The 24,232-nt window shown below is 46.2% G+C and overlaps 1 protein-coding gene across 1 annotated transcript in view; it reads right to left on the reverse strand.

Moving 5' to 3' along the window:
• Positions 1-23,686, reverse strand: part of LOC119383347 (serine/threonine-protein kinase BRSK2) — a gene marked incomplete in the record, with an annotated part of 136,295 nt that extends 112,609 nt beyond the window's left edge. The window contains 1 exon segment of the mRNA XM_037651430.2: positions 23,339-23,686. Within this exon segment, the coding sequence (XP_037507358.1) occupies positions 23,339-23,471 (133 nt within the window).
• Positions 23,687-24,232: the final 546 nt, after the last annotated feature.

Genomic DNA, 24,232 nt, shown 5'->3' on the forward strand with positions numbered 1-24,232 from the left:
CGCTGGCGTCCACACTGTATAGAAAGACGGTAAGACGGCGTCACGAAACGACAGACACTAAACCAGCGCGCTCTCTACTGTGGCGCCATCCCCTTCCCTACGCATAGACGCTCGGGTCGTCCCCAAAAAACAGCCCATGGCAGTATAGAGGCGCCGTATTTTCCCATTGTCTGGTGATCAGGACGACGGCATGATGGTTGTTGGGAAGCCTCGGAGCTCTTTCTTCATCCTGTCCCCTCCGTCTACTAGGGTGTCCCTTTGTTTTGATTCCCAGTTTCCCGCCTCTTTCCCTCGACGTAGTTCCCTGGGGAAAACCGCTAACCCTCCAAGACGAAATAGAGGCGCTGTCTGCCAGAGGAGGAACTGTCTTCAACTAGAGTGCAAACTCCAGAGAAAGGGCGCGCCACGAAGAACAGAAGCAGCCTTTGGAAGAGGCTGCGGGCTTACGTTGCGGGCTCGTAGTAATTCCGTGCAGTACCGTGAGAACTGCCACCTTTGCCTTGCCCGGGTGGGAGAACAGGGACAGACGCTGAACCGCTGCACAACTACGATACAGCTTCGCGCAATCTCCATGCGTGTTTCCCGAGAACAATCCCGGAGGCGGTAGTTTGCGTAAAACAATTTCGGGTGTAACTTTACAGCGCCACATCGCCATTAGCGCCACGATAGCGAGTAACAGCGCGCGCGGCCATCATGGCTTTACAAGCGCATGCAGAACCGCCGCCAGCTAACATCCACGGCAACGGAAGCGCCGAGAGCCATAAACGAACGCCGTCCAAACGTCGTAGTATCAGCATCTGTGACCTAGTATAAGCAGGCGACGCTATTTTTCTATGGCCATCCGTGTTTTAACACCATTATTCACGGCCGTATACGAGCGAGCGATCCTCACGCTTGCAACCGTGCGTTCTGTTGCACCGTATTACTCGAATGAAACACAACGAGGTTCCCCACCATCCTCGTTTTCGCGAGTCGCTTCTCGAGCTTCCCCCATACTACGTTTTTCCCCCGGGAAAAAGAGGGAGGGTGCCGCCCGCTGCAAAAGGCGGGCGCGGGACGCTCTCAGCGACTGCGGCTCTGCTTGCGCGCCAGCGCTGTCGGGCCTGCTCGCTTACAACGCGACGGCGACGCCTCGCCTTGACGCGACGTCGCGTCGTCAGTTTGCGAGTAGCGTCTCGTGAGCGAGGTTCGAGTGGCCGATGCACTGAGGGTGCCCCTGGCAAACGAACTTGAAACCCTACGTCTCACACTGGTTTCCCGTAGCCGGCGGCGATTGCCGCAGACGATTGGGGACAGTGCAGCCCCCTATTGGGGCATGGGCGTTCTGTGCCCCACTCCCCCACCTCCACAATAAATAGACAACCCACAAGCTACAACAGAACTTCCTCCCATCGGCCCCGTCTTCTACACAAACATATTCCGCCCCTATCCTTCCCGCACATACGCGCGACTGGGCAAATCATGCTAGCCCGAGGCGCGCGAGCGCACTCTGTATGCCGATGGCGTGCTTGCGCGGTTCTGCTGGGTCCGAATGTGGTGTCCAGGGAGGAAGAGGCAAGTTGGCGCCACCGCGAACTTCGATCGGTTGCGATACAGGGACGTATGGCAGTTCGAATGCGTTTCGCGAGCGGATATTGAGCGCGCTGCTATGAGAAACCGTCGGGGTTTTCAAGGAGTGTAAACTCAAATCGAGCAAAACGTTTTGCCGTGAGACGTAGACATATCGCGGCAACGCGTAACGCTAGGTACACAAACGTCTGCGTACACAAGTTCGTTTTGTAAGGGGTTTAGCATAAGTGTATGCGTGTATACAGTGTGCCCATCTATGTGTGCACGAACGAACACATACATACATACATACATACATACATACATACATACATACATACATACATACATACATACATACATACATACATACATACATACATACATACATACATACATACATACATACATACATACATACATACATACATACATACATACATACATACATACATACATACACACATACATACATACATACATACATACATACATACATACATACATACATACATACATACGAGCAAAAGAAATCCCTACACAAATAACAATATGAATAGAGACACATAAGCAAACACACGAAGCAACAACACAAGAGCTGGAAGTAATGTCGCAGACATAGTCGTACTGCACGTTATACGAAGTCAGCTCGTCACCCGTGATAGCCCCCATGGTAATTATTCTGGAATGGTTTAGTTGACAGGTCTGACAGGGTCCTCGCGACGCGATCAATGACCTTGGGAGACATGGCGTAGTAAAGCTTTCGCTCTAATATCCACCAGCATCTCGTACAGTATACATGTTAATTTAGTCGTATAAATGTAAAGAGGAGGCGTGTTTCAAGTGTCCATGTGACTCATACAAAATATATGTTCATAAGAAAGCTTTTATGGCAAAACATGTAAACTCTTCAAGCTTTCTTTCAGTCGATCTGAATCATATATGGAATAAATAATAGGTCTTCAGCAGTATGTTCGCCTACCATGCCGAAGCACGGTTTCGATTTCCATTCTCTCAGAATGCTTAAGCAGTTGGTGGGCGCAAAGCATCTCGCCTTCTAAAATGGATTTCCTGTCTCTTAAAAAAATAAAAAATAAAGAAAGAAAGAAACGAAGCGTTTCGAAAGAGCAGTTGCACTATTGATGGGCTTTCTTTATTCGTCTTTCGACATCTTTGTGGAACCATACATACGTATATAATGTCGGCATTACGAAACACTTTGGCCAGCTAAGCAGAATGCTTTGCCTTTTGCGAGTTACTTTCGGCGCAACGATTTCGCGCTTTTCGTACCGAACAAATCCACCACTTCATCAGCAGTTTTGCGCCATTTTCAGCTCAATCGAAATGTCACCACCATGTTCTGGTCGCTACGCCAGTATTTTTCCATTAGGGGTGCTCTTCTTTTGCACTTCGACGTACTTTCAATCGGATCGTTCAACATATTGTCGTAATCTTCTAGGGCTGCGCCTCGGCACCATTTCTTACACCGACATTCTTACACCGTCAGCAGCTTCAAGTTCATGTCATTACGAGTTAATTACTATTACACTTGCTTATTTATCTCGTTTATGTCGTAGTCACAAGCGATTATAACTCTGCATCAGGAATTAGACGTGTGAATACAGAACAAGCTCATATAATAACACAGGCTCCGTTCGACTTGACAAGCGCACTGAATGAGGAAACATGTTTCTTTTCTCAAATGGAATGTATTGGCACTAGGTCTATCTCAAAATAAACTTAAATGTATGCTTAAATACCCGTTTCGTGCGCAAATTGTGCAAGCGATTTATAAAGTGTGTTTTTTCCATGGGCCATTGTTCACCGCATTCGGGCTACCCACTTCGCAACTTCATGCCCCTGACATCACATCCACGCACTGTATTTCTCCCAAGTACAAAGTATAAATAGCTGTCATAAGGCCACGGATGCTTGCGTAAGTCTCCCGTTCGATAAGCTTCCGTCAGTGCAACGTCGATATGCTCAGCGAAATGAACGCGAAATACCATGCAAGTCAACTTCGTGGCGCCATGTTTGCGTGTATTACGTAATGGAGTGAATGCCATGCAATAGCTCTCTCGAATAGCCTGCGTTGCCTGGCGCGAGGCGGGTTGCCGAAACTAACGTGCGTGCTTCTTAAGGTTTTTGGCTTCTGACTACACCCTATATCCAAACACTCCTCGTCAAGTGCTTTAGCTCGACTACACGCGTGACTCTGAACGTACGCGCTGCATGCGTGTCTGTGGATCACCGTACATGGCAAATACGTCACTGTCCTCGTTATTCCTCATGGAAAGTGTTTTGTGCTGCTATTTTGATTACGACGAGACCGCAGAACACGTACTCACATACAGCACTTTTGATGATGAAACGCAAATGTTACGTTTGGTTCTTTATTATTATTTGGTTTAACTTCCTGACAACAAAAATAGAACGAAAGATTGCTTTACCGCAGCTCAGAATTCTCTTTTGCGTTCCATGTGCTGAAAGCATTTCTCAAAGGCACTTCTCGGAAGCACTTCTTATTTCGATGCCGCCTGATATACAGGACACGTACCATGTGGATGCAAAGAACTCTTTTAAAGACGATAGTCTTTCTTGGGGAACTCAAACGCAGAAATTTTGGTCTGTCTTTCTGTTTGTCTGCACGTCACTCGACTCAGCCACCCGGCCGAAGTTGAACCACCTGCCCAAGGGCCAGCCACCTTGAACAGATGACTAGGTTCATACTTGTGTACATTGTTGATCAAAAAGCAAACATTACGCATATCTGAGGCGCAACATCACTAGGTAAGTATTAGGTGCTGTGTTCCTTTAATAGAAAATACATAGATACGTAATTCTAGAGACCCTAGTTTCTTAAGCTGCGCTGAAAATGCGACTGCGCTGAAACTTGTCTTCCTCCGTACCCTCTGCACGAGCTCATTGTTGTGTTTCGGTTTCGGTTCCGTATTGCACTGTATGAATGCCATGGGGCGCCGCTCTGGCATTCCTCTTTTACCCAGGCGACGTGTAAATAAAAGAGTGTGTGGAGAGTACTCGTTGAGTGCGGACGTTTCTTCTGCTTCGGCGCTTCGCGCCAAACCGCGTGTTCGGGCTGGCTGGCGTCCCCGCCGGTCGCGTTGGTCACCGCCGGTCTTCGCCTGCTGCTGCGCCGGGACTACCAGCCCGCAACACAGCACTCATGTTTCCCGACGTATTACCAGATGGCGTCCATATCTCACGCAGCGCCTCTTCTATCGTCTTTAGACGACATTCGCAGCGAAGCACGCAGATACGCGGCCAATTTTTTTCTTTAATAACCGCAATGATTGAATTGCCTGCCTCCAGAAATTGTCGAAAGCTCGCTGCAGCCAGAGCGTCATACTCCCCTTTACTTTTTCGCCTATCCCACGAGAAAAAGAAAAGAGAGATCTTCCGTGTGGTCTAGGATGTCAACAATCAAACTCGTGGGTTGGAGCGAAGACGCTTTTCCATTGCTTCTTGCTGCGAGTTTGATATGTTCACGATCGTCGCAATTGCTTGGTCTTCAATAAAAAGATTTAAAAAACAACACCCGGAAGACAGCGAGAGTGATCGAGAAATTGGAGTTTCCGAATCGATTCGCGAGCTGCACTTGTTTTTCCAAATTGCGAAAAATAAATATATGAGGTATCCTGGAATCCTACACTCATGAAAACAAAAGCGGAAAAATGCGTAGACAAATCTACCTCATCAAGAAATAATGTGTCATTAAAACACACTATACTTATTTTTTATGTGTTGCCGTAAGAAGATTCGTCTCTATTGTTTCTGTCTTTTTCACGTATTCTTCATTTTAGAGATTTATCTGTGAGTCAGGCTTCCCCCAGAAGCGGTCATCTCCTGTAGGCATCGGCGTTTTAATAATGCCAGATTTACCGCCTTGTAATCATTATCCCATATGATTATCGGAGATCGACGGAACCGGTTATTATCAGGCGTGAAAAAAAAAACGCCAGGCCTGCGCGGAAAGCGCAGCACAGTCACAGCGAAAGCTGGAAGAGCGGCATTTCTAGAGCCCGTTATAAACTCCCCTGTGGCTACTAATACAGGTACATTAGCAACGTACCCACTACGCCACGAAGCGTAATTTTTGGGAAGTTGGGAAGCACCCAGCACGACATTATTCGTTGTTCTGCGGAGAAGCGAGGTACCATATGTAAGCGATTATGTGCAGTTTGTTGATGCGGCGGTTGATGACGATGAATAATTATGGTTGCGCCCTTTGTAATGGGTTGGAAGCTTTAAACGACCCACTAGTTACGTAATGCATATTGTGTGACGCCCGGTCGTTATTTAACTGTCCCACCACGCTTTATAACATACGTTAACCGGAGAAACGTAGAGCGAGAGAGAGAGAGAGAATTGACTTTATTGAGACCCTGAGGAAATGGATCATGGGAGCCTTATCGGCTTCCTTGGCAACCAACAGAAGTGCACTTGCGAGGAACCCACTACGCTATAAATCATTGTAATTTTTGAGAAGTAGGGCAGTAGGCACTGTGCCATTTTTCGTCATTCTACAGACAGCCGTGGTACCTGCTAAACGCATGTAAGGCATTATGCGCACTTTGTTGATGCTGTGCGTGATGACGATGAAGAATTATGGCAGAGCTCTTTGTAATGGGTTGGAAGCATTCAACAACCTACTCGTTGCTCAATTCGCATTGTGTGACGCCTGGTTACAGAATTCGCGTTGTGCGACGCTTGGTGCTTATTCTACTCTTTTACCACGCTATATTGCATATGCTAATGTGGTTCGTTCCCGACATGAAGCCTGTATAGGACATTTTGCGAAGCAGTTTCAAGCACCGGCATGGCTCAGAGGTTGAATACTGGGCTCCCACGCAGAGGGCCCAGGTTCGAACCTCGTTCCATCCTGGAATTTTTTTCTTATTTAGTTTTTTTTTTCTTATTTCGAGCGATACTGGTTACGGACACCGGCGGCGGCGGCGGCGGCGGCGGACAACTACGGCGCCAAAAACGGCCGGTGAAATGATCTCATAACAGCTTTCGCTGTAAAAAGCTATCTCGATATTTCATTTCTGATAGTTCGCAGCGCTAAAGGGACGAGGACAAAGTACGAAGAAGGCGACGACACGAGCGCTGGCTCACAACTAAAGTTTATTGAAAGGAACGGCTCGAATAAATGTACTTTGTCCTCGTCCCCTTTAGCGCTCCGAACTATCAAAAATGACCTGTCACCAGCAAGCCCAAGTTTCCCTTCTTGTACAATCTCCATAGATAAGTATACGCCGAAACCTGCGGAGTATGATCGAGCAGCGTGCAACACGACACCTTCGCAACGCGCGAGGTTCATGTAGGACGTTGACGTCCCAAGTTGATGTATTTTTTTCGGTGTAACCGTCATCAAAGTGAAGGTCAACCTGCATGGCCATAACCCTGCACATTGCACAACGAAGTAAGAGGCCCCGATGAGTAAATATATAGGGCTGACTTGTCGCCCCTCTTCCATTATTAGGGCGCCAATGGAATGATGTTACGTGACTTTAGGCCTGTGGCTAGATTTTACGTGATGTTACGTGATTTTTACCACGTGAGTAGCTACGTAGTATTGCGCGATTTTTATTTACGTGACTAGTTATTACGCAACGTTACGGGATTTAGTCACGTGACTAGTGTTATGTGATGCTACATGATTTTAGTCACGTGACTAGTTGTTACCTGATGTTGCTTAAACCTTTTTTCGAAGGCGAGTTTATTCCGCCGTGCAAATCTCCTGTATGCAGAGACGGCTCTGAGCAAGTGTGAAGCTCAGCAAATGCTGATAAGATATTTTGATATTAAAGTCAATTTTTCTATGGCGCACCTACCGACATCGACACTAGCTGGATGTCAGGCTACAGTACCAATTCTGGTGACTTCACGCAGCAGTCTGGCTAGTTGTGATGACGTTAGGTACCAAAACTTACACGATGGCCGCTTGTGCGTCACAAAAACATTGAAAATGGCCGCTTCCGTCACCAACGAAGCCACGGTGCGGAGCGGCCGTGGAAACTTCACTATATATTGTGGGAACACGTGACGAGAAACTCATACCATGCTGTGACGTCAGGGTACAGTAGGAACCGAAACTAGTTTTTAAAAAACATACTGTAATTACTTTTTCAGGGTGCACTCGCGCTTAGCACTAAATTTCCCAGGCTCTTGAGGGCTTGAATTTTCGTTTGACGCAAAAAAACGACACCTGAAAATTTTCTGGTCAGTACCCCTTTAATTTAGTCACGTGACTAGCTGTTACGTGATGCTACGTGATTTCAGTCACGTGACTACTGGTTACGTGATGTTACGGGATTTTTGGTGACGTAACGTGCTCGCCCATCATAATTATTCCATTCCAGGGCCGGACAAATCGGCTTGCGCGTTGTGGGAGCGAAGCAGAAGATGAAGAAGAGGATGAAGAGAGCGCGTGCTGGTTGATTTCTGTTCGCCCTACCCGGCGCAACGAAAGGCTTTAGCAGCTCAGCTGTTAAACAGATTAGCAGCATGGTCTCTATTTGCCGTTACCAAGGGGCTTGAGCTAGTTTGTCTGACAAACACCGTAAATCGCTTTGGAAGCAATAAGAGAGTGTCGGGCACTTAACGAGCGAATTCATGACGCTTGTTGCACACATTAATCATTACCTGTCGCAAGAGCATAGGTTATCTGCATGTCACTGTTAAGGATGACGAGCGGACAGTCACCGGCAGTTGTTTGAAAATGTGACGCAGAAAATGTTTACTTGGAATTGCCTTCAAACGAGTCTAAATGAATGAGTCGTGGGGCTTAAAGGAATCACTCAAAATGTACACATCCTCCCGAACTTTCCCGAGCTTTAGAACTACAAAAAAATATGATACTGTGTTTTTCTTTTTCTTTCACTTTTTTAGCTAAACCATCAGTCTATACTATAAAAGCCGTCATCGTGAAATAAGGTGTACAGTTTAGCGGACCTAATTCACCGGATCGTTTCCTTAAGCATTAATTTTCTTCAAATACGCGCCATTATTCATCACTTGATATCGCGAGCGCCAAGACAGTCAAATCACGCGTGGGCACCTAACACGACTGCCTAGTTTACGAAAAAAACAAGGATAAAAAAAGAAAGAAAGGAACCTTCCAATCTGCTACACAGTATTTATGTGAAAATTAAATGGAAATATAAATGATGGTCTTCTGGGAGCCTTAACGAACCCCTCCCCCCCTCGTTTCTTCTAAGATCAATTAGGAACTCTGCTAATGTGTTCATGTCGGTATTTTTTTGTACTTTCTCATGCTTCATCAAACAAGGTCGTTTTTATTGTATCTGCGGCACTTGAAGTGTATTAGCACATTTTAAGTTTATTCAACTCAACTCAACGTTGTCCTCAGTGATAATGTTCGGTATACGCAACGTGATCCCTTCAACTTGGCTCTGTTTACTTGCACTGTACATTATTTATTCATTTATTCAATTATTTATTTACTGACTTCTTATTTCGGTTTTTCTGTGCATAAAACTGAGACCGGTGAGATAACAGCAGTGTCTAACAACGGCTTGGCAAACCTCGCCGCCCAAACATATGGATAGTGCGCGCAACGTAGTAACAACAAATAATTTTAAAAAATCACAATAACATTTGAGAACATGACGTCATTATCGCTCACGCTCGCTATACGTAACCAGAATGCCCCGCGCACAAGTTAATCCAGAGCGGAGGTAAATAAGACATAGCAGAACACCGCACGCAACAACTCCACGTATTTAAATGTAAAAAACGTTTTTGTAAAGAGATGGAAAGAAAATATTGCGACAATTAGATACAACGAACCTCACAATACATGCACCGTAGAGACAAAAGTTTGTGGCACCTAAGTGCACGAACGGGGTTTATCGTTATATTCTTCGCATCCAAGCTTCGGGCAATTAGACGTCGCATTTGCGTTCATTTCATCTTGCAGTTAATCTTCAGAATATTGAGACCACAGTAACACACTGAACACCACTGCAGCTAGCTCAAGATCAGTATGCCTCTGTGCAACAGTGCCAACATTCATAATATCATTACTTAGTTCGAAAGCATGCAGGCGATTGCAGCATGCACTCCTGGCACTTACTACGGGAAACAACGCAATTACGGGCTGCTTCCACGGGAAGATTCATACGAACATAGAAATTAAAGCACAAAACGAAAAATAAAAGAAAGCACTGGACTACATGTCACGAACTCTAAGACCACTCGACATAAGGCAAAAGATTAATAATAATAATAATAAAAATAATAATAATAATAATAATAATAATAATAATAATAATAATAATATAATAATAATAATAATAATAATAATAATAATAATAATAATTGTAGGGGTTTAACGTCCCAGAACCACGATATGATTATGAGGGACACCGTAGGGGAGGGCTCCGTAAATTTCGACCACCTCGGGTTCATTAACGTGCACCTAAATCTAAGTAACACAGGCCTCAAGAGTCTTCTCCTCCATCGAAAATGCGGCCGCCGCGGCCGGGATTCGATCCCGCGACTTTCGGGTCATCAGACGAGGTAAGAGAAAAGAAAGCACGGCAGACACAGTGTTTGATTTCATGGACCAACAACGCCGACACTCATTCCTACAGCTAACGTCAATGAATTGAAGACGTGGGCTGGAATACGAAACCAAGATAAAAGGAAAAAAGAGATCTTAAAAGATCCAACAATACCCAAGGTTTTTGCGACCTAAATAGTCTGCCTTTTGTTTCGCCGCCGTTCATGCGCTGTAACGAATCAAGATCGTTATTCAATCATTTGGCAAGTCTCCTGGGTCAGATTACAGCCTGCAACGCTCAACGGATTTCTAGGAACTGCGGAATTTGCCAGAAACAAAACTCAACAAACTGCTGCCGGAGGCAGTTGACTTGCTTTTAAAGCGAAAGCTGTTATGAGATCATTTCACCGGCCGTTTTTGCGCCGTAGTTGTCCGCCGCCGCCGCCGCCGCCGCCGCCGGTGTCCGTAACCAGTATCGCTCGAAATAAGAAAAAAAACGAAATAAGAAAAAATTCCAGGATGGAACGAGGTTCGAACCTGGGCCCTTTGCGTGGGAGCCCAGTATTCAACCTCTGAGCCATGCCGGTGCTTGAAACTGCTTTGCAAAAAGGTCCTATACAGGCTTCATGTCGGGAAGGAACCACATTAGCATATGCAATATAGCGTGGTAGAAGAGTAAAATAAGCACCAAACGTCGCACAACGCGAATTCTGTAACGAGGCGTCACACAATGCGAATTGCGCAATGAGTAGGTTGTTCAATGCTTCGAACCCATTAGAAAGGGCTCTGCCATAATTCTTCATCAGGCACAGCATCAACAAAGTGCGCATAATGCCTTACATGCGTTTAGCAGGTACCAACGCTGTCCGCAGAATGACGAAAAATGGCACAGTGCCTGCTGCCCTACTTCTCAAAAATTACAATGATTTATAGCGTAGTCGGTTCCTCGCAAGTGCACTTGTATTGGTTGCCAAGGAAGCCCATAAGCGCATGATCCACTTCCTCGGGGTCTCAGTGAAATTAAATTGATTTATAGCGTAGTGGGTTCCTCGCAAGTGCACTTGTATTGGTTGCCAAGGAAGCCCATAAGCGCATGATCCATTTCCTCGGAGTCTGAGTAATGTTCTTCGCCCACCCTCCCCCTCCGTCTCTCTTCCACGTCAACGTATGTTATACAGCATGACGGGAGAGGGAAATAGCGACCAGGCGTCACCTAATGCAAATTACATAACTGGTGGGCAGTTTAAAGATTCCAACCCATTACAAAGGGCTGAGCCATAATTCTTCATCGTCATCAGTCGTCGCGTCAACAAAGTGCACATAATGCCTTACAGACGTGTAGCTGGTGCCTCGCTCTCCGCAGAATGACGAGTAATGGCTTAGTAGGTGCTTCCGAACTTCTTAAAAATTGTGATTTATGGCGTAGTGGGTACCTTTCTAGTGTACTTGTATTGTAGCCCCAAGAGAGCTTAACGGGCTCTAGAAACGCCGCTCTTCCAGCTTTCGCTGTGACTGTGCTGCGGTTTCAGCGCAGGCCTGCATTTTTTTGCTCTCGGTGAGCAGAATTCTGCAAGTCACCCGAATAATTACCAAACCTACCCCCGCTCCCTTCTGCAAAGCAACTCGCTTGGCTTTTCACTGAACAGCACTGACTAATTTCACTTAACGAACCTGAGCTAACTCCACACAGCTCTAATTAGCGGGATTGAACTTGGTGGTTTATTGAGTACAGCTTCGACGAGCTATGTTTGTGGACTTCCTTTTTTTTATACATCGTACTCGCGGTAATTCTTTTTCCTTGCTGTCAGCTATTTAATATTTAAGATAGTGGGTGTGGCTAAGTTTGATTTTTACTTCGATGCAGAATTTCAACGACTGGCTCCTGTTTGTTCATCGACGTTGGCCACAAAAGAATAAGCGTTGAATACATTTTTAGATGCGAAGTATCTTATGGCGGAGTTCAATCCGGTGGTGGTGGTGGTGGTGGTGTGCGGCGTGACCGCCCTTACTGCGCATGCGCATACCCTCTCCACACACCTCCTCTCCACTTCCCCTCACCATTCCCCATGTACTCTACCCCTCTCCCCTTTCCCTCTCCACTCACCCTCTCCCCTTCACCGCTCCCCCTCGCCTCTTTCCCTCTCCACTTCCCTCTCCCATCCCCCTTTCCACTCTTCCTCTGAAACGCGGGCTAGACATGCCGAAATTCTCTCCTGCGCAACGCCGCGACGAGCTCGGGCACATGCGCGTCCCCTCCCCTTCTCTCTCCTCTCCTACGCTGCCCCCCTCTCGCCCGCCTGTCGGCCGCGTTCCCCGCTCGCCCTGTGAGAAATAACGGCCAGGCTAGATGGAAGATACGACGCGCGTAGCGTCCCTCTTCGCGTTCCACGACGCAAGGTCGGTAGTATGCCCAACGAACGCCAATGGAACGCGATCGTGCAAGTGCTCCGGCTTCGCATCGCCTCATGGTCCCCTTTAGCGGGAGATGGTGCAATTTTTTTCCTGCGCTTTTCCACCTCACTGATGATTGCAGCCTCATCATTCAGCGTGATGAACTTCCGCTTTTTCGTTGGAGGCGGCATCTTCGCAGGCAGTGAAATCGAACGAAGCAATCGCAACACACAGTTCACGTTGCACCAAGCGACCAAGCAAACGCTCCACAAATGGCTCCACATACGCGTCCATGGGCGCGCAAAGCCGACAAAGCCAAGCACAGAGCCAAGCCAACGAACGAAACTCCATGAGGAATGTGGATTTGGCTACGTAGTCCGCGATAACGAGCAGGTGTTTCGGCAAGCTATCATCATAATCATTGTCGCCAGGTTTATGTTTTTTTGTAAACAATGATGGCGGCTGCTTCTCAAGAGCGCTGTAGCGATAGTTTTGCACAATTTAAGTGTAGCGTGAATGCATTTCAGCAGTTTTCGAATGTAGTTAATGTTGCGAGAGTAGATTATTTGCGCACTCGTGTTTAAAATTTTCGTTAATGAGGGACTCCGGTATGAATATCTTTCGTTGTCGCGAGTTACGAAATGCATAGACTCCTATGGGCGCTCGCCGGTGCTCCGAAAATATTTCGTTGCGGTGAGAATTTCGTTCCCTCGGGATTTCGTTATCGCGGGTTTCGACTATATATATATATATATATATATATATATATATATATATATATATATATATATATATATATATACGGCAGCAATTCTCTGCCTCCCAGAGCAGCGGCGGATGCTCGACTATTTCACCAAGGCTGCGGGTTAAGGTGCGTTCAGGGGCCTTTACAGAACCTTATGAGGCCACCTTTCGAGATGAGTACCCATGAACAACCGAGAGCCAGGTCGGCGTGCTCCTCTACCCATTAGGAAAAACCGGTGGGTTTCCGGTCGGCACAGGAAATCGAACCCGGTCTATATATATATATATATATATATATATATATATATATATATATATATATATATATCAGTGCTGGGCAGTATCGAAGATACATGTATCTTAGATACTATCTTAGATACTCTATGGGTATTTCGTATCTGTATCGCGATACATCTCGAAAGACGAATGTCTGTATCTGTATTTCCGATACATTCGATAATGTATCGTGTATCTTAAGATACAAGATACTTCTATCGCAACACAACCGTACGACACAATAATTGCTGGCCGAGTTCCGCTCCTCAAGCTGCGTTTACCTAACAGAAAATATCTTGGCGTACCGTATTTTTCACTTCCATCTACATTTATTCAAAGAATTTATGAAATGATAATTTGATTATTAGCACAAGTGCTTTCTTAGCTGTCATTTTGCATCCCTTACATTACCTAAGTCTTTGCACTGTTTTTTCCGCTCTGGTCACTGCAGCACGTCTTTTGTAACGCGCTCCCAAAAAATATTGCTGCTTTATTCTTCTATCTGCTTTATTTCTACTACTGTTTACACATTTACACATTGCCAAGGCAATTTTGAAAACAAATATATTATTATGTGGGCGTGCCTTGAGCATACAGAACAAATTATTTTGCTTACCGCTTAAGAAGATAGCGAAATTGAGTTTGCATTATAATAATGGAAATCATTAGGAACCATCTTAAAGATGTTAGGAAGGGGATCGAGAAACGTTTTACTGAATGCTGCGTTTTACTCATGAGCGTCCCAACGAGCCGTTTCGGGCAATTTTCCATAGGCACTGAATTTTCTGTTGTCTCAACAGGTAAGTTGACGATACTTCGTGCTCATAGCTGTTATGGGCGCCGTCTGTATTGTGTTTGTGTACTCATTCAATATGAATGTTTGATACAGAACCACCTCTATATTTTACTTATATTTGTTTTTCTGTTTTAGGCCTTCTTAAATATATTTTCTTATTACTAATCGCCACGTAATGGGAGATATAAGCGGCAATAGCGCGAATAGCGGCGATGTCCTGCGACGTTTTGTGCAACTATACAATACGTCTTAGACGTTTCTGTGTTGCACATGTTCTCTCGTTGAAGAAAAATTGCTAAAAGATTGCAGGTTAGTGAGTATATCAGCAAAGAATCCCTTACGCCAGCAGCTAAGTATTAGAACATGGGAATTCATTGCAGTTTTACGTCATCTACGTATACACCAGGGATCTCAAACACAGCTTATAGCCGGCGGGCCGCAGTCGCGAAATTTGGCTCCAAGGGTCGGGACAGTGAAGATATGGTGGGGTCGGAGAGAGTTTGAACAAAATGACGTTGCCATTTGAAAGGAAGCCTTTCCCATATCTCATATATAGGTCGTTTCTGAAGGCGATTTGGAGTCAGGATTCGAGAAACATAGATACCGATGTAGATAACGAGTGAAATCTGGATGCGGATTGAAATACAGAGTTTTTGTTCCACGGTTATGTTTCAGCACATGATGACCACATGTTCCTCACGAAAGAAATGCTTCAGACCAGTCATGTCTGTGTACCTCACGAACATACTTATTAAGGAAATAAAAATAAATCGGACAGAGACGGTCATGTGTGCCGGCCGGGCCGCTAGCGAACGGTCGAAAGCCCCGTACACACCATGCGTTACCCCCCCCCCCCCCCCTAAAAAAAAGTCGCTACCAGCGTTGTTGCTGCTGTACACCTGTCCGGATATACGGTATCATATGCAAACTGTCTTTTACGGACAAGGTAAAAGTCCACACCGGTATTTGCGCCGTCGTGCGAAGGCTTCCTATTGACGTTATTGTGATTATATGGCAACCCGCTAGCTGGTCGGCATGCTGAGCCGCGACTGCCATCAATTGCAAAGATGACAAGCAAGAACCGCTGTCAGCGAAGTGTATGAAGAGTTGTCCTATGAAGAAGCTAAAACAAGCCCCAATAAGTTGTTTTGGAAGGAAACTAATGTACACAGGGGTCCACTGTTAAAGGGAACATCAGGGCGTGTGGCGGCAGCTCGGCGCCACTGCTGGCCAGCGGCTGCAACGAGTTTCGCGCAGGCGCTGTGCACGCTGTGAGTCGTGCTCTTTCGTCGTCTGCTGCAGTCTGCTTCAGCGCTGCGAATCATCGCGAAGCGAACCGCTGACGCGAAGAAAGAGCACCGGGCACGGTGCTCACTGCGTTTGCGCGAATCTCGTTGCAGCCGACGGCCGGCTGTAGCGCCGAGCTACCGCCACACGCCCCGATGTTCCCTTTAACAGTGGGCCCTTGTGTACTTGGAACAAGAAGGGCAAAACTTTTGAGGTACTAACAGACATTTCATTCAAGTGAAACACAATGGGTCACAGTTAAGAAATTTTCAAGGAGACATATTCGTGTATAGGCGTTTGCTGCTACATTGTATCGATCTATAATAACAAATTTGAGAATGTATCGAGGTATCTTAAGATACAATTGCCAAGTATCGTATCGGATACAATTATTGCGGCAGTTTCTTGTATCTGTTTCTCCAATACTTCTTGCCTGAGTATCTTGTATCGCATCGCGATACAATTTCAAAGTATCTTTGCCGAGCCCTGATATATATATATATATATATATATATATATATATATATATATATATATATATATGTATGTGTGTGTGTGTGTGTGTGTGTGTGTGTGTGTGTGTGTGTGTGTGTGTGTGTGTGTGTGTGTGTAATAGATGTGTGCGTGCTTCAGATATACGTTATGCTATAACCCCCTTATCTTCCACTCTTTCATGCAGCGTATAAACCTTTTTTTTCTCCTGTTAGGTCGTCTCCTCAACAAACTCATTCTTGCGAGCAGACTTACGAACAGCGTTTGAAACGGTAAACTGGGCCTTGCCGGCGAGAAATAGAACCCCCTAAATCGTAGATCATTCGGTCTCGTATCAATTTACGGCCGTTCGTCGCGACACCTAATCGCATATGCGTAGCGCGACAATTCCTTGCCATCTGGCGCCCAAGCCCAAATTGGCTTGAACGCGCGAAACAATGTTGTCGCCTTCCAGGAGTCTATTTACCGAAAAAATAACATCCCCGCACGGCGACAACCGACGCCGCGACCTGGCACAGGAGCAGGAAGAGAGGGCTGTACGCACCTAGTGCGGAGCAAAAGAGAGAGAGAGAGAGAGAAAGGTGAACAAAAAAAGAAAGTGCGATGGTTTTATTCCATTCAAAGCCATCGCGCACCTGCGAAATTTCCGGCAGTATTTCCATCGCTTCTATGTCTTGCTTTCTTTCTTTTTTTTTCTTAACGTTTCCGAGAAATGTGGCACCAAACGAGCAACAAAACGAAGCAAAAGAACGAAGCGGGGGCACCTGTATTCGGAGGATCTGCGATGGAGACATTACTCGCAGCTTTTGTGAATGTTTTATGCGCCTACGCTACGTCGCTCCGCCGTATGTACGAGCTAAAAAAAAAACCCCGAGGTGGCGCGTGGCTCCGCTACAACGCGAAGCTAGAATGGAAAGTTTGACCGTGCAGCGAGCGTGGAATCCAATCTGCATAAAAGAACACCCAGCAGCCGCGTGCAGAGTCCACGGCTTCCTCGGCGTGAGCTCCGGTCATGCAGATGCCATGTTGACTCTCCTCTGAATGTACACCAATGTACTGTGGACACGAAGTGCAGGATGGTGGGGGGTCATTGAGCATCGCGCGGCGTTGCTTTTGCAAAGCCCCGGTTTATTTCTTTAGAAAGAGATGTGTTTAGTATCGCACGTAATTTATGCATCCGCGCAAACTTATCTTTGGTACTTCAGTTGCCTGGAAGAGGGCGCATCCGAGAAAAAAGATCTTGAACGCCTGGAAGAACGCACCTAGCTTACTTTTCGAAAGAAAATTGACAATTATGTCACTCTTCGTTTATTGGTCGTATTATATGTTTATTATAGTGGTATTATATGTTTAAGTGGAAGGGGGAGGGGAATTATTTGCAGATGCTGAAGAGGCCATAATACGGTGACAAATTGACTGACTCGGTAAAAAAAAATCTGTTGGTTATCAGTCAACACGGATTAGATACAAATAGGACACTTTAATCATTCATTTGCTTGCGAGAACGCGTGATACCGCAGAACTGGGAATCTCGCTCAACCAGTTGCATTTATTAGAGTCGGAGAAATTTTTTATCGCGCTTTGTTTGTTGGCGATGGTTGGAAGTGAAAGCCAGGAAAAGAAAAAGAAAGCAAAGAATACAAGAAAAGCAGCCTCACGATCTCAAAGCCCTCCGCACAACAAAGCATCATTTTCTTTTATTATTATTATTATTATTATTATTATTATTATTATTATTATTATTATTATTATTATTATTATTATTATTATTATTATTATTATTATTATTATTATTATTATTATTATTATTATTATTATTATTATTATTATTATTATTATTGTCAGAAAACACTCGGACTGTTTCCTTCTTTTTCCATCTGTTGTATCTTTGAGAGGATCCCCGTCAATATCCGCGCACAAAGCCGCAAGTCCCGCTCTTCATCTCATCCGACGAGAGAATACCAGCTCACGTATCGGCCGCACCTGCAGTCGACAGCGCAAACCGCTCTTGGCAGATCTTCCCTCCACGCGGCCAGGCCGGGGCCTTTTTACTGCGAGCTTTGGCCCCAGGCCCGAGCTAGCTGCCTCTTTCAATCGACGTGCCTATCCAGTTGCCAGGAAACGCGTCGCCGCGCAAAGCTAACAAAACAGAGCGAAACGCAAAAGCAAACGAGGAGGACCGAGTCAAAAAGAAAACAGAAAGAAACGGAACTAGGAAAAACAGCGCCTCTGCACGTCGCTAGCGTTGCCGGCGTCGTTCGTCGGACAGCGTGCGCTCTCGGTGGCGTCGTCACAGCGGCGTCGACGGAAGCGAAGACTAACAGAGAAGCCGGCGTCAGAGCTGGCTGTGGGGCGGAGGCTCGGTGTAACGATCACAAGCAACGCCGCTGAGGCGAGGGGGCGTCCCGTGTCGTATAGAGTGGCGCGAGGACACTTCCACAGCGGAGACTGGCCTGGGCTTTTTTTCTTTAGTTTTTGACTTCTTTACAAGCGAAAGGGGGTGTCGCGCATGAGAGCCGAAATTGCGGCTCGCGAAATAAAATTGGCGTCGTTGGTGTCGGTCGTCGCGAGCGTTCTCTTACTCGTTCGCTTCTCGTTGAAGCCAGCCCGCAACTTGCGCTTCGATGCTTCTGCCGCGCTTGCGACGAACGCCGTCGCGAAACGGGCTCGTGTCTCGATGCCGGTGAGCCCGAAATTATAAAAGAAATGCTTAGCGTGCCCGTGTGAACTGTACCGCAGATGCGCATCTCAGTCGTCCGTATTTCTCTGATTTTCATTTTTTAGTGGCATTTCATTCTTTTTTTTTTTCGGGTTCACCACTGACTGCGGAAAACCTCAGACGCCGAGTCTTTCCCCCACCTCACCCCAAGCTCAGCCGGGCACAGGCCACCACTTTGCGTCTACTACAAACAAACACGTATCCCTCCCCTGCCCGCCTCCACCTCATATTCCCGGACGTGTACACTACCCCCAACTGCCGGTGCTGTGGCACTCACCCGGCGACGCTTTCGCATATGCTGTGGGAGTGCCCGGCACAGTACACACACACTAACACCACGACCCTTTCGTCGAGGCTGCGCGAGGCTCTGCGGAGCTCCGCTCTTGACGAACAAACCTGGGCGACCCAGCACGCCCGTGAGGCGGCGTTGAGGCAAGCCCTTGACGTCCCCTCATGGTAGGCCTAGGCCCGGCCACTTAAACCTGCTGGTTTCCCTTAATAAAGTTTATTCCTCCTCCTCCTCGTGCCTACTGCGACGCTTAATGAATAAAGGATGCATTCTTTTCCTTTTTTTCACTATTTCTTCATTATTATTCCTTCTTTACCATTTATTCTAATCCAAGCCGCTTGTTAACTCGCTCGTGCGCGACCTATTTCGCAAGGCTCCGAAAGTCAAGTGAGCAGCGTACGTTCTCTTTAAAGGGCATGTGTCGAAATAGCTCGTAAAGGTCCTTTGTCTTGCCTATTTGTTTATAGCCACGCGTATGTAGCGTGTTATATGGATCGTTTTAGAATGCACAGCTAATGTCAAGTTTTGAGCGTGGGCCGAAAGGCCCCAAACAGAAAACGAATTTTTCATAACCAAGCAATTATTAGGCTCGAAAAATTATTCTCTCGCATAATGTTGCAATGTATCAAAATGACTCTGTTATCGTATTTCTCGCAATGTCGGTGGAGGGCTTTGACCCTCTCTCTTCCTCTTTCTCCTTTCGGGTTTGCGTTGCTTCTTTTGCAAGCTGCAGCGCACCCATCTAGTATGACGCCCAGGAAATTTGGATGCTGTTAGTGTAAAAGAAATATGCCATGCCTCTTTTTTTTGTATTTGCGTTGCTCTGTGGTTTCGAATGCTCCGTGGTGGCTTAGTTGTTAAGCTGTTGCCTTGCTGAGCTCACGGAAGCAGGTTCGGCACCGAGCCACGGCGTCCGCATTTCGAGAGGGACGGAATGCAAGAACACCCGTCTACAGAGTTGCACGTTAAAGAAACCCAGGTGGAAAAAATTATTTCGTAGCCTCTCATTAAGGCGTGTCTCATTACAATATCGTCCTTTCGGCCTGTAAATTTCAAACGATAATTAATTTACATTTCCGCGCTCAATTTGTGGTGTTTAGCCATAATCACTGTGTACTCATTCGTCAAGCGAACATCAGCGGACGTACTCAAGCTATACGGAACAACCCAAATATTTCGGAGGTGTTTGTATCCATGACATCATTAATATCAAGCTTCATAATGATTTGGCAAATCAAATAAACAAGAAAATGCTCGCTTCAAAAAAATAATTAAGGTATAAAGAGGAGTTGTCTCGACGAAGCCGTACTAAGGATCCGAGAAGCCGATGTGGAAGTTGGGTTCGCCCGTTAGTAGCTTGAGTGTTTCGTTTCTACTTTTTTTCCCAATATTATTTAACGTGCATTTATGCTAGTACTATAAGGAAATCTCTCAAAATGCGCTTTTATCTCACCAGTGAATAACTATGATGGTCAAGAATTATTGGATTTCCATGACACACGCATATATATGAGCTGACAACGTCAGCCCTTACTCAAGTATTCAAGGGCATCGTGTGTTAACGGTTACTGACTCTCAATATTATATGATTTCTTTTTGTAGAATGTTCGCCATTGTAAACATTGTTTGCGCCTTTTGCTATGCACGTTCTGCAAAGGCGAGATTTTATGGCACTTGTGTTACTACGGCCGCATACACGGTAAGAAAACATTCTTAAAGCCCAAAAACAAAAACGCAATAAACCATTTCATGTAAAACAAATCTTCATTGGTTTATAGTGCCACTACATGCTGTAGTCACGTTTTTACAGCACGCGATTGTTTACGTGAAAATAATGGGCTGAATAAAGCGAAGGAATCTGTGACATAAAACTGCTTGCGCTTTTTTATTTAGTTACCACGTTCTTTAGTTAAAACACACTGTGGTTCAACATAACTTAAATAAAATGCGAGAAATTAAATTAATCCGACGCGCCCGTAGTGCAAAAGTTACATATAAAGCGCCTGAAAATGAAGTTATTAGAGTAAAATATTAATTAGATTACATATTAATTAGGGAATATTAAATATTAGATTAAAACAATAAAGCAATCGCGACCTAGTAGTAAGCGGTAAATCGTGAAACAAAGATCAGGTTGATCATGCAGGAAACTAGCATTTACGTAGTTAGATCTCACTGAACGTGTCCCGAAATCTTTTTTTTTTTCACTTTTAAATGATGCATTCAACCCCACAAGCACACACACGAAACGCTTGCATCCTTTCGGATCCAGAGTTTGCTCCCCAAAGATTGCTTCGCCACATGCATACACTTTTGAAGGTGAAGCACGCTTTACAGGACAACACTTTCGGAAATTGTTACAGAGCGAGTGGGTGCAACAAAGCAAACGCGGGGAGGTTAGTCAGATAAAAAATTGCAAAGTCATGAAATAAAAAAAGGCTTAGTACCAATGCGAAGCTAAGCACACAAAATTCTGAGACAGTGCACGTTGTTATCACTGAACGCCACACAGATGCGTTTGAAGTGAACTGGTGCTCCGAACGTCTTTATACGTACGTTGTTACTGATGCGATTGACGTTACGTTTGCTGCTTTTGACAATCAGGGCAAAGCAAAAGGAAAAAGCTGAAATGCAGGAACGCTAAAATGCACAAAATTTATCCAACAACCGAGAGGGGAAAAAAATGAAGGAATGTTATGTATACTTGCAGGAGAAGAACCAGCGGACGAAAAGAAAATACTACGAATGACTATTGCAACGCCAAACTAACAAATATGGAAAGTGTCATCAACGACGGATCGCGTAGCTTCAAACATATCACTCTGGTTTGTATCTAATACAAAATGGTAACGGCAGTTTATCGATTACTGCGATCAAATTTCAGCGCATGAGGTCTGCTTGATATACTGCGATAGCAAGTGACCATATTGATGGAACCAATATGAGCAGGTAACTGTGAAAAAAAAATATATCCGCTACCTCGTAGCTTTGCTGTTAATAGCGCATACATGTAGCCCGTTTCCTAACAATCTATAAAACACTCGACTTCGATTATTACGCGAGATCAATTAGTAAACGTGTCGTGAATATACCGGAAGTTCATTATTTCACTTATGTGCGTCTTACTACTTGCTGAAACTGACCATTTGTTTTTCCTTATATAATTCACTGTCATCCTGGTTGGTAAACGCCGGAAGTCGAGGAAAGTTGGTGACGCTGAAATAACTGCTTTGAAGGCAACAATCTTTCCACGACTGAACTATCTTAAGCGTGTTGTGCGGTGAAGTTGACATTCACACAGAAACAAGAAGGAATGTACCTTGACAAGTTACGTAATAAAGCTTGTTTGTCGTTAGGTTTTTCTTATTATAATTAGCGTAAGAATCCTAAAGAAAATAATTCACCCTCCTGCCTTTCCTGTAAGGAAAGTACATTTGACCAGCGGTGCTGAACACGATGAGGATTATTGTGCAAGCGCCTTTCTTAAATCTGACACTCAATACCAACATTGTTCGACAGCTGTCGTGAACGTAATCCGCTTTTGCTAATTATTGTGGAATGTACTTGCAAGAGGAAGTGAAACTAAAGAGCTATGAAAGTATGTCGTGTGACTGCAGGGATTTCCTATAACAGGCAAGAAAGAAAAAGAAATGATGCGCAGATACGTGTGGCAGCGGTGCCGCAATAGAGTCTGTTGCAACAATAAGTTACGTCGCAGAAAATGACTGAGCGAGTTGTACTAACGCAATATGCCCAGTGCATTAATACGCAACTGCGTGAACGTTGCGCCTGCCCAGATGAATCGAGCCATCACGAGCCAGTAATTAGGATAAATGGTGCTGATCAATCGCTGCGCCATGACTTCCATACGACCGCTACTTCGCGAACCAGAACAGGCGATGAGTGTCGAATGACATATGCGCTTCACTATGATTGGAAATGATTCACATATATAGGGGGACAATAAGTAACAAACCCGAATGGCATTGAGAAACGCAGCCTTGTGCAACGACGACATCGAGAAAGCACGAGCCTTACTACCGGCACTGCGTGTCGGCTGCCACCGCGTGGCGCCTTCTGGGACGAGCTCCGTGCGCGGAGACCCATCTGCCTCGCGCTGAACATGCATTCGGCTTGACCGCCGGTCCGATTAGAGGCTCAAACAAACACTCGTTTCGAGCGCTTGCACGCAACAATGAGAACGCGGCGAGCTCCGTATAAAGGAAGGAGCGCCGTATCGCGGCTCACCGGTCTGTCCCTTGCCGAGCGTCTTCTCTAGCCGGTAGGGTCCGACGTATTGGAAGTGGTGCGAGTCGACCGCTGCCGAGCCTGGCTGCGGCTGAGCGGCTCCTGCGGACTCTCGGTTGGAACCCGTCGACATGGCACATGCCCCGGAGTATCCGGCCGCCGGCTCGGAGCACGCGTGCAGCACCACGGAGCGGGGCCGCGCGTAGCCGGCCGCTCGCCGGGGCCTGCTGCACGCTATAGGCTGCTCGACGGTATCCCCCGGCGCGCAAGGGAGCCTCCTTGGGCCGCCGCCATGTTGGCCTGCCGTTTTGCCTGCTGCGGCCGCCGGGCACTGCGGCGCGCGCGCGAGCTAAGGGAGAGAGGGGACACCCCTATTGATCCGCAACGCCCCGATGTGCGCGAGGGGAAGTGGTGGGGGGGAATGTGGCACCACGGCGCTCTCTGGCGCCTCGGGCATGCGCACTGCGCGCTCCAGGCGACGGCGGTGACCCGCCGCGGCCGTTCGGCGCAACAACGCAATCGGAGGTGCCCCCCATCGGTATGTGGCAACGGGCCGGCTTCGCGCTCCGCAGCAAGGCGCTAGGGTTCAAGGGCGTGTGTCCGAGTTTCCCTCCCTGTCACCATACGCCTCCTTTGCCCTCTGCGAGTTTCTCTGCTGATGCGTACAGAAACATCCCCAAGGAGGCAGAAAGGAACACGTGTTACCCCTAAGGAGTCGCCTGTCAGGGACATCCACGTGTCTTCCCTTCATTCGATGAGGGCTGTTAGAATATTGCACCTGATTTGTAACGAGACGCCTCTGCCAATTATGACAGCTAAAACCTCTAGTCACTTAGCATAAGGTCGGAATCGATTCGTATCAACATTTTTTTTTATTATTGTGATTGACGGTTA

The sequence above is a fragment of the Rhipicephalus sanguineus genome, chromosome 2 (assembly GCF_013339695.2).
Source record: "Rhipicephalus sanguineus isolate Rsan-2018 chromosome 2, BIME_Rsan_1.4, whole genome shotgun sequence".
NCBI lineage: Eukaryota > Metazoa > Arthropoda > Arachnida > Ixodida > Ixodidae > Rhipicephalus > Rhipicephalus sanguineus.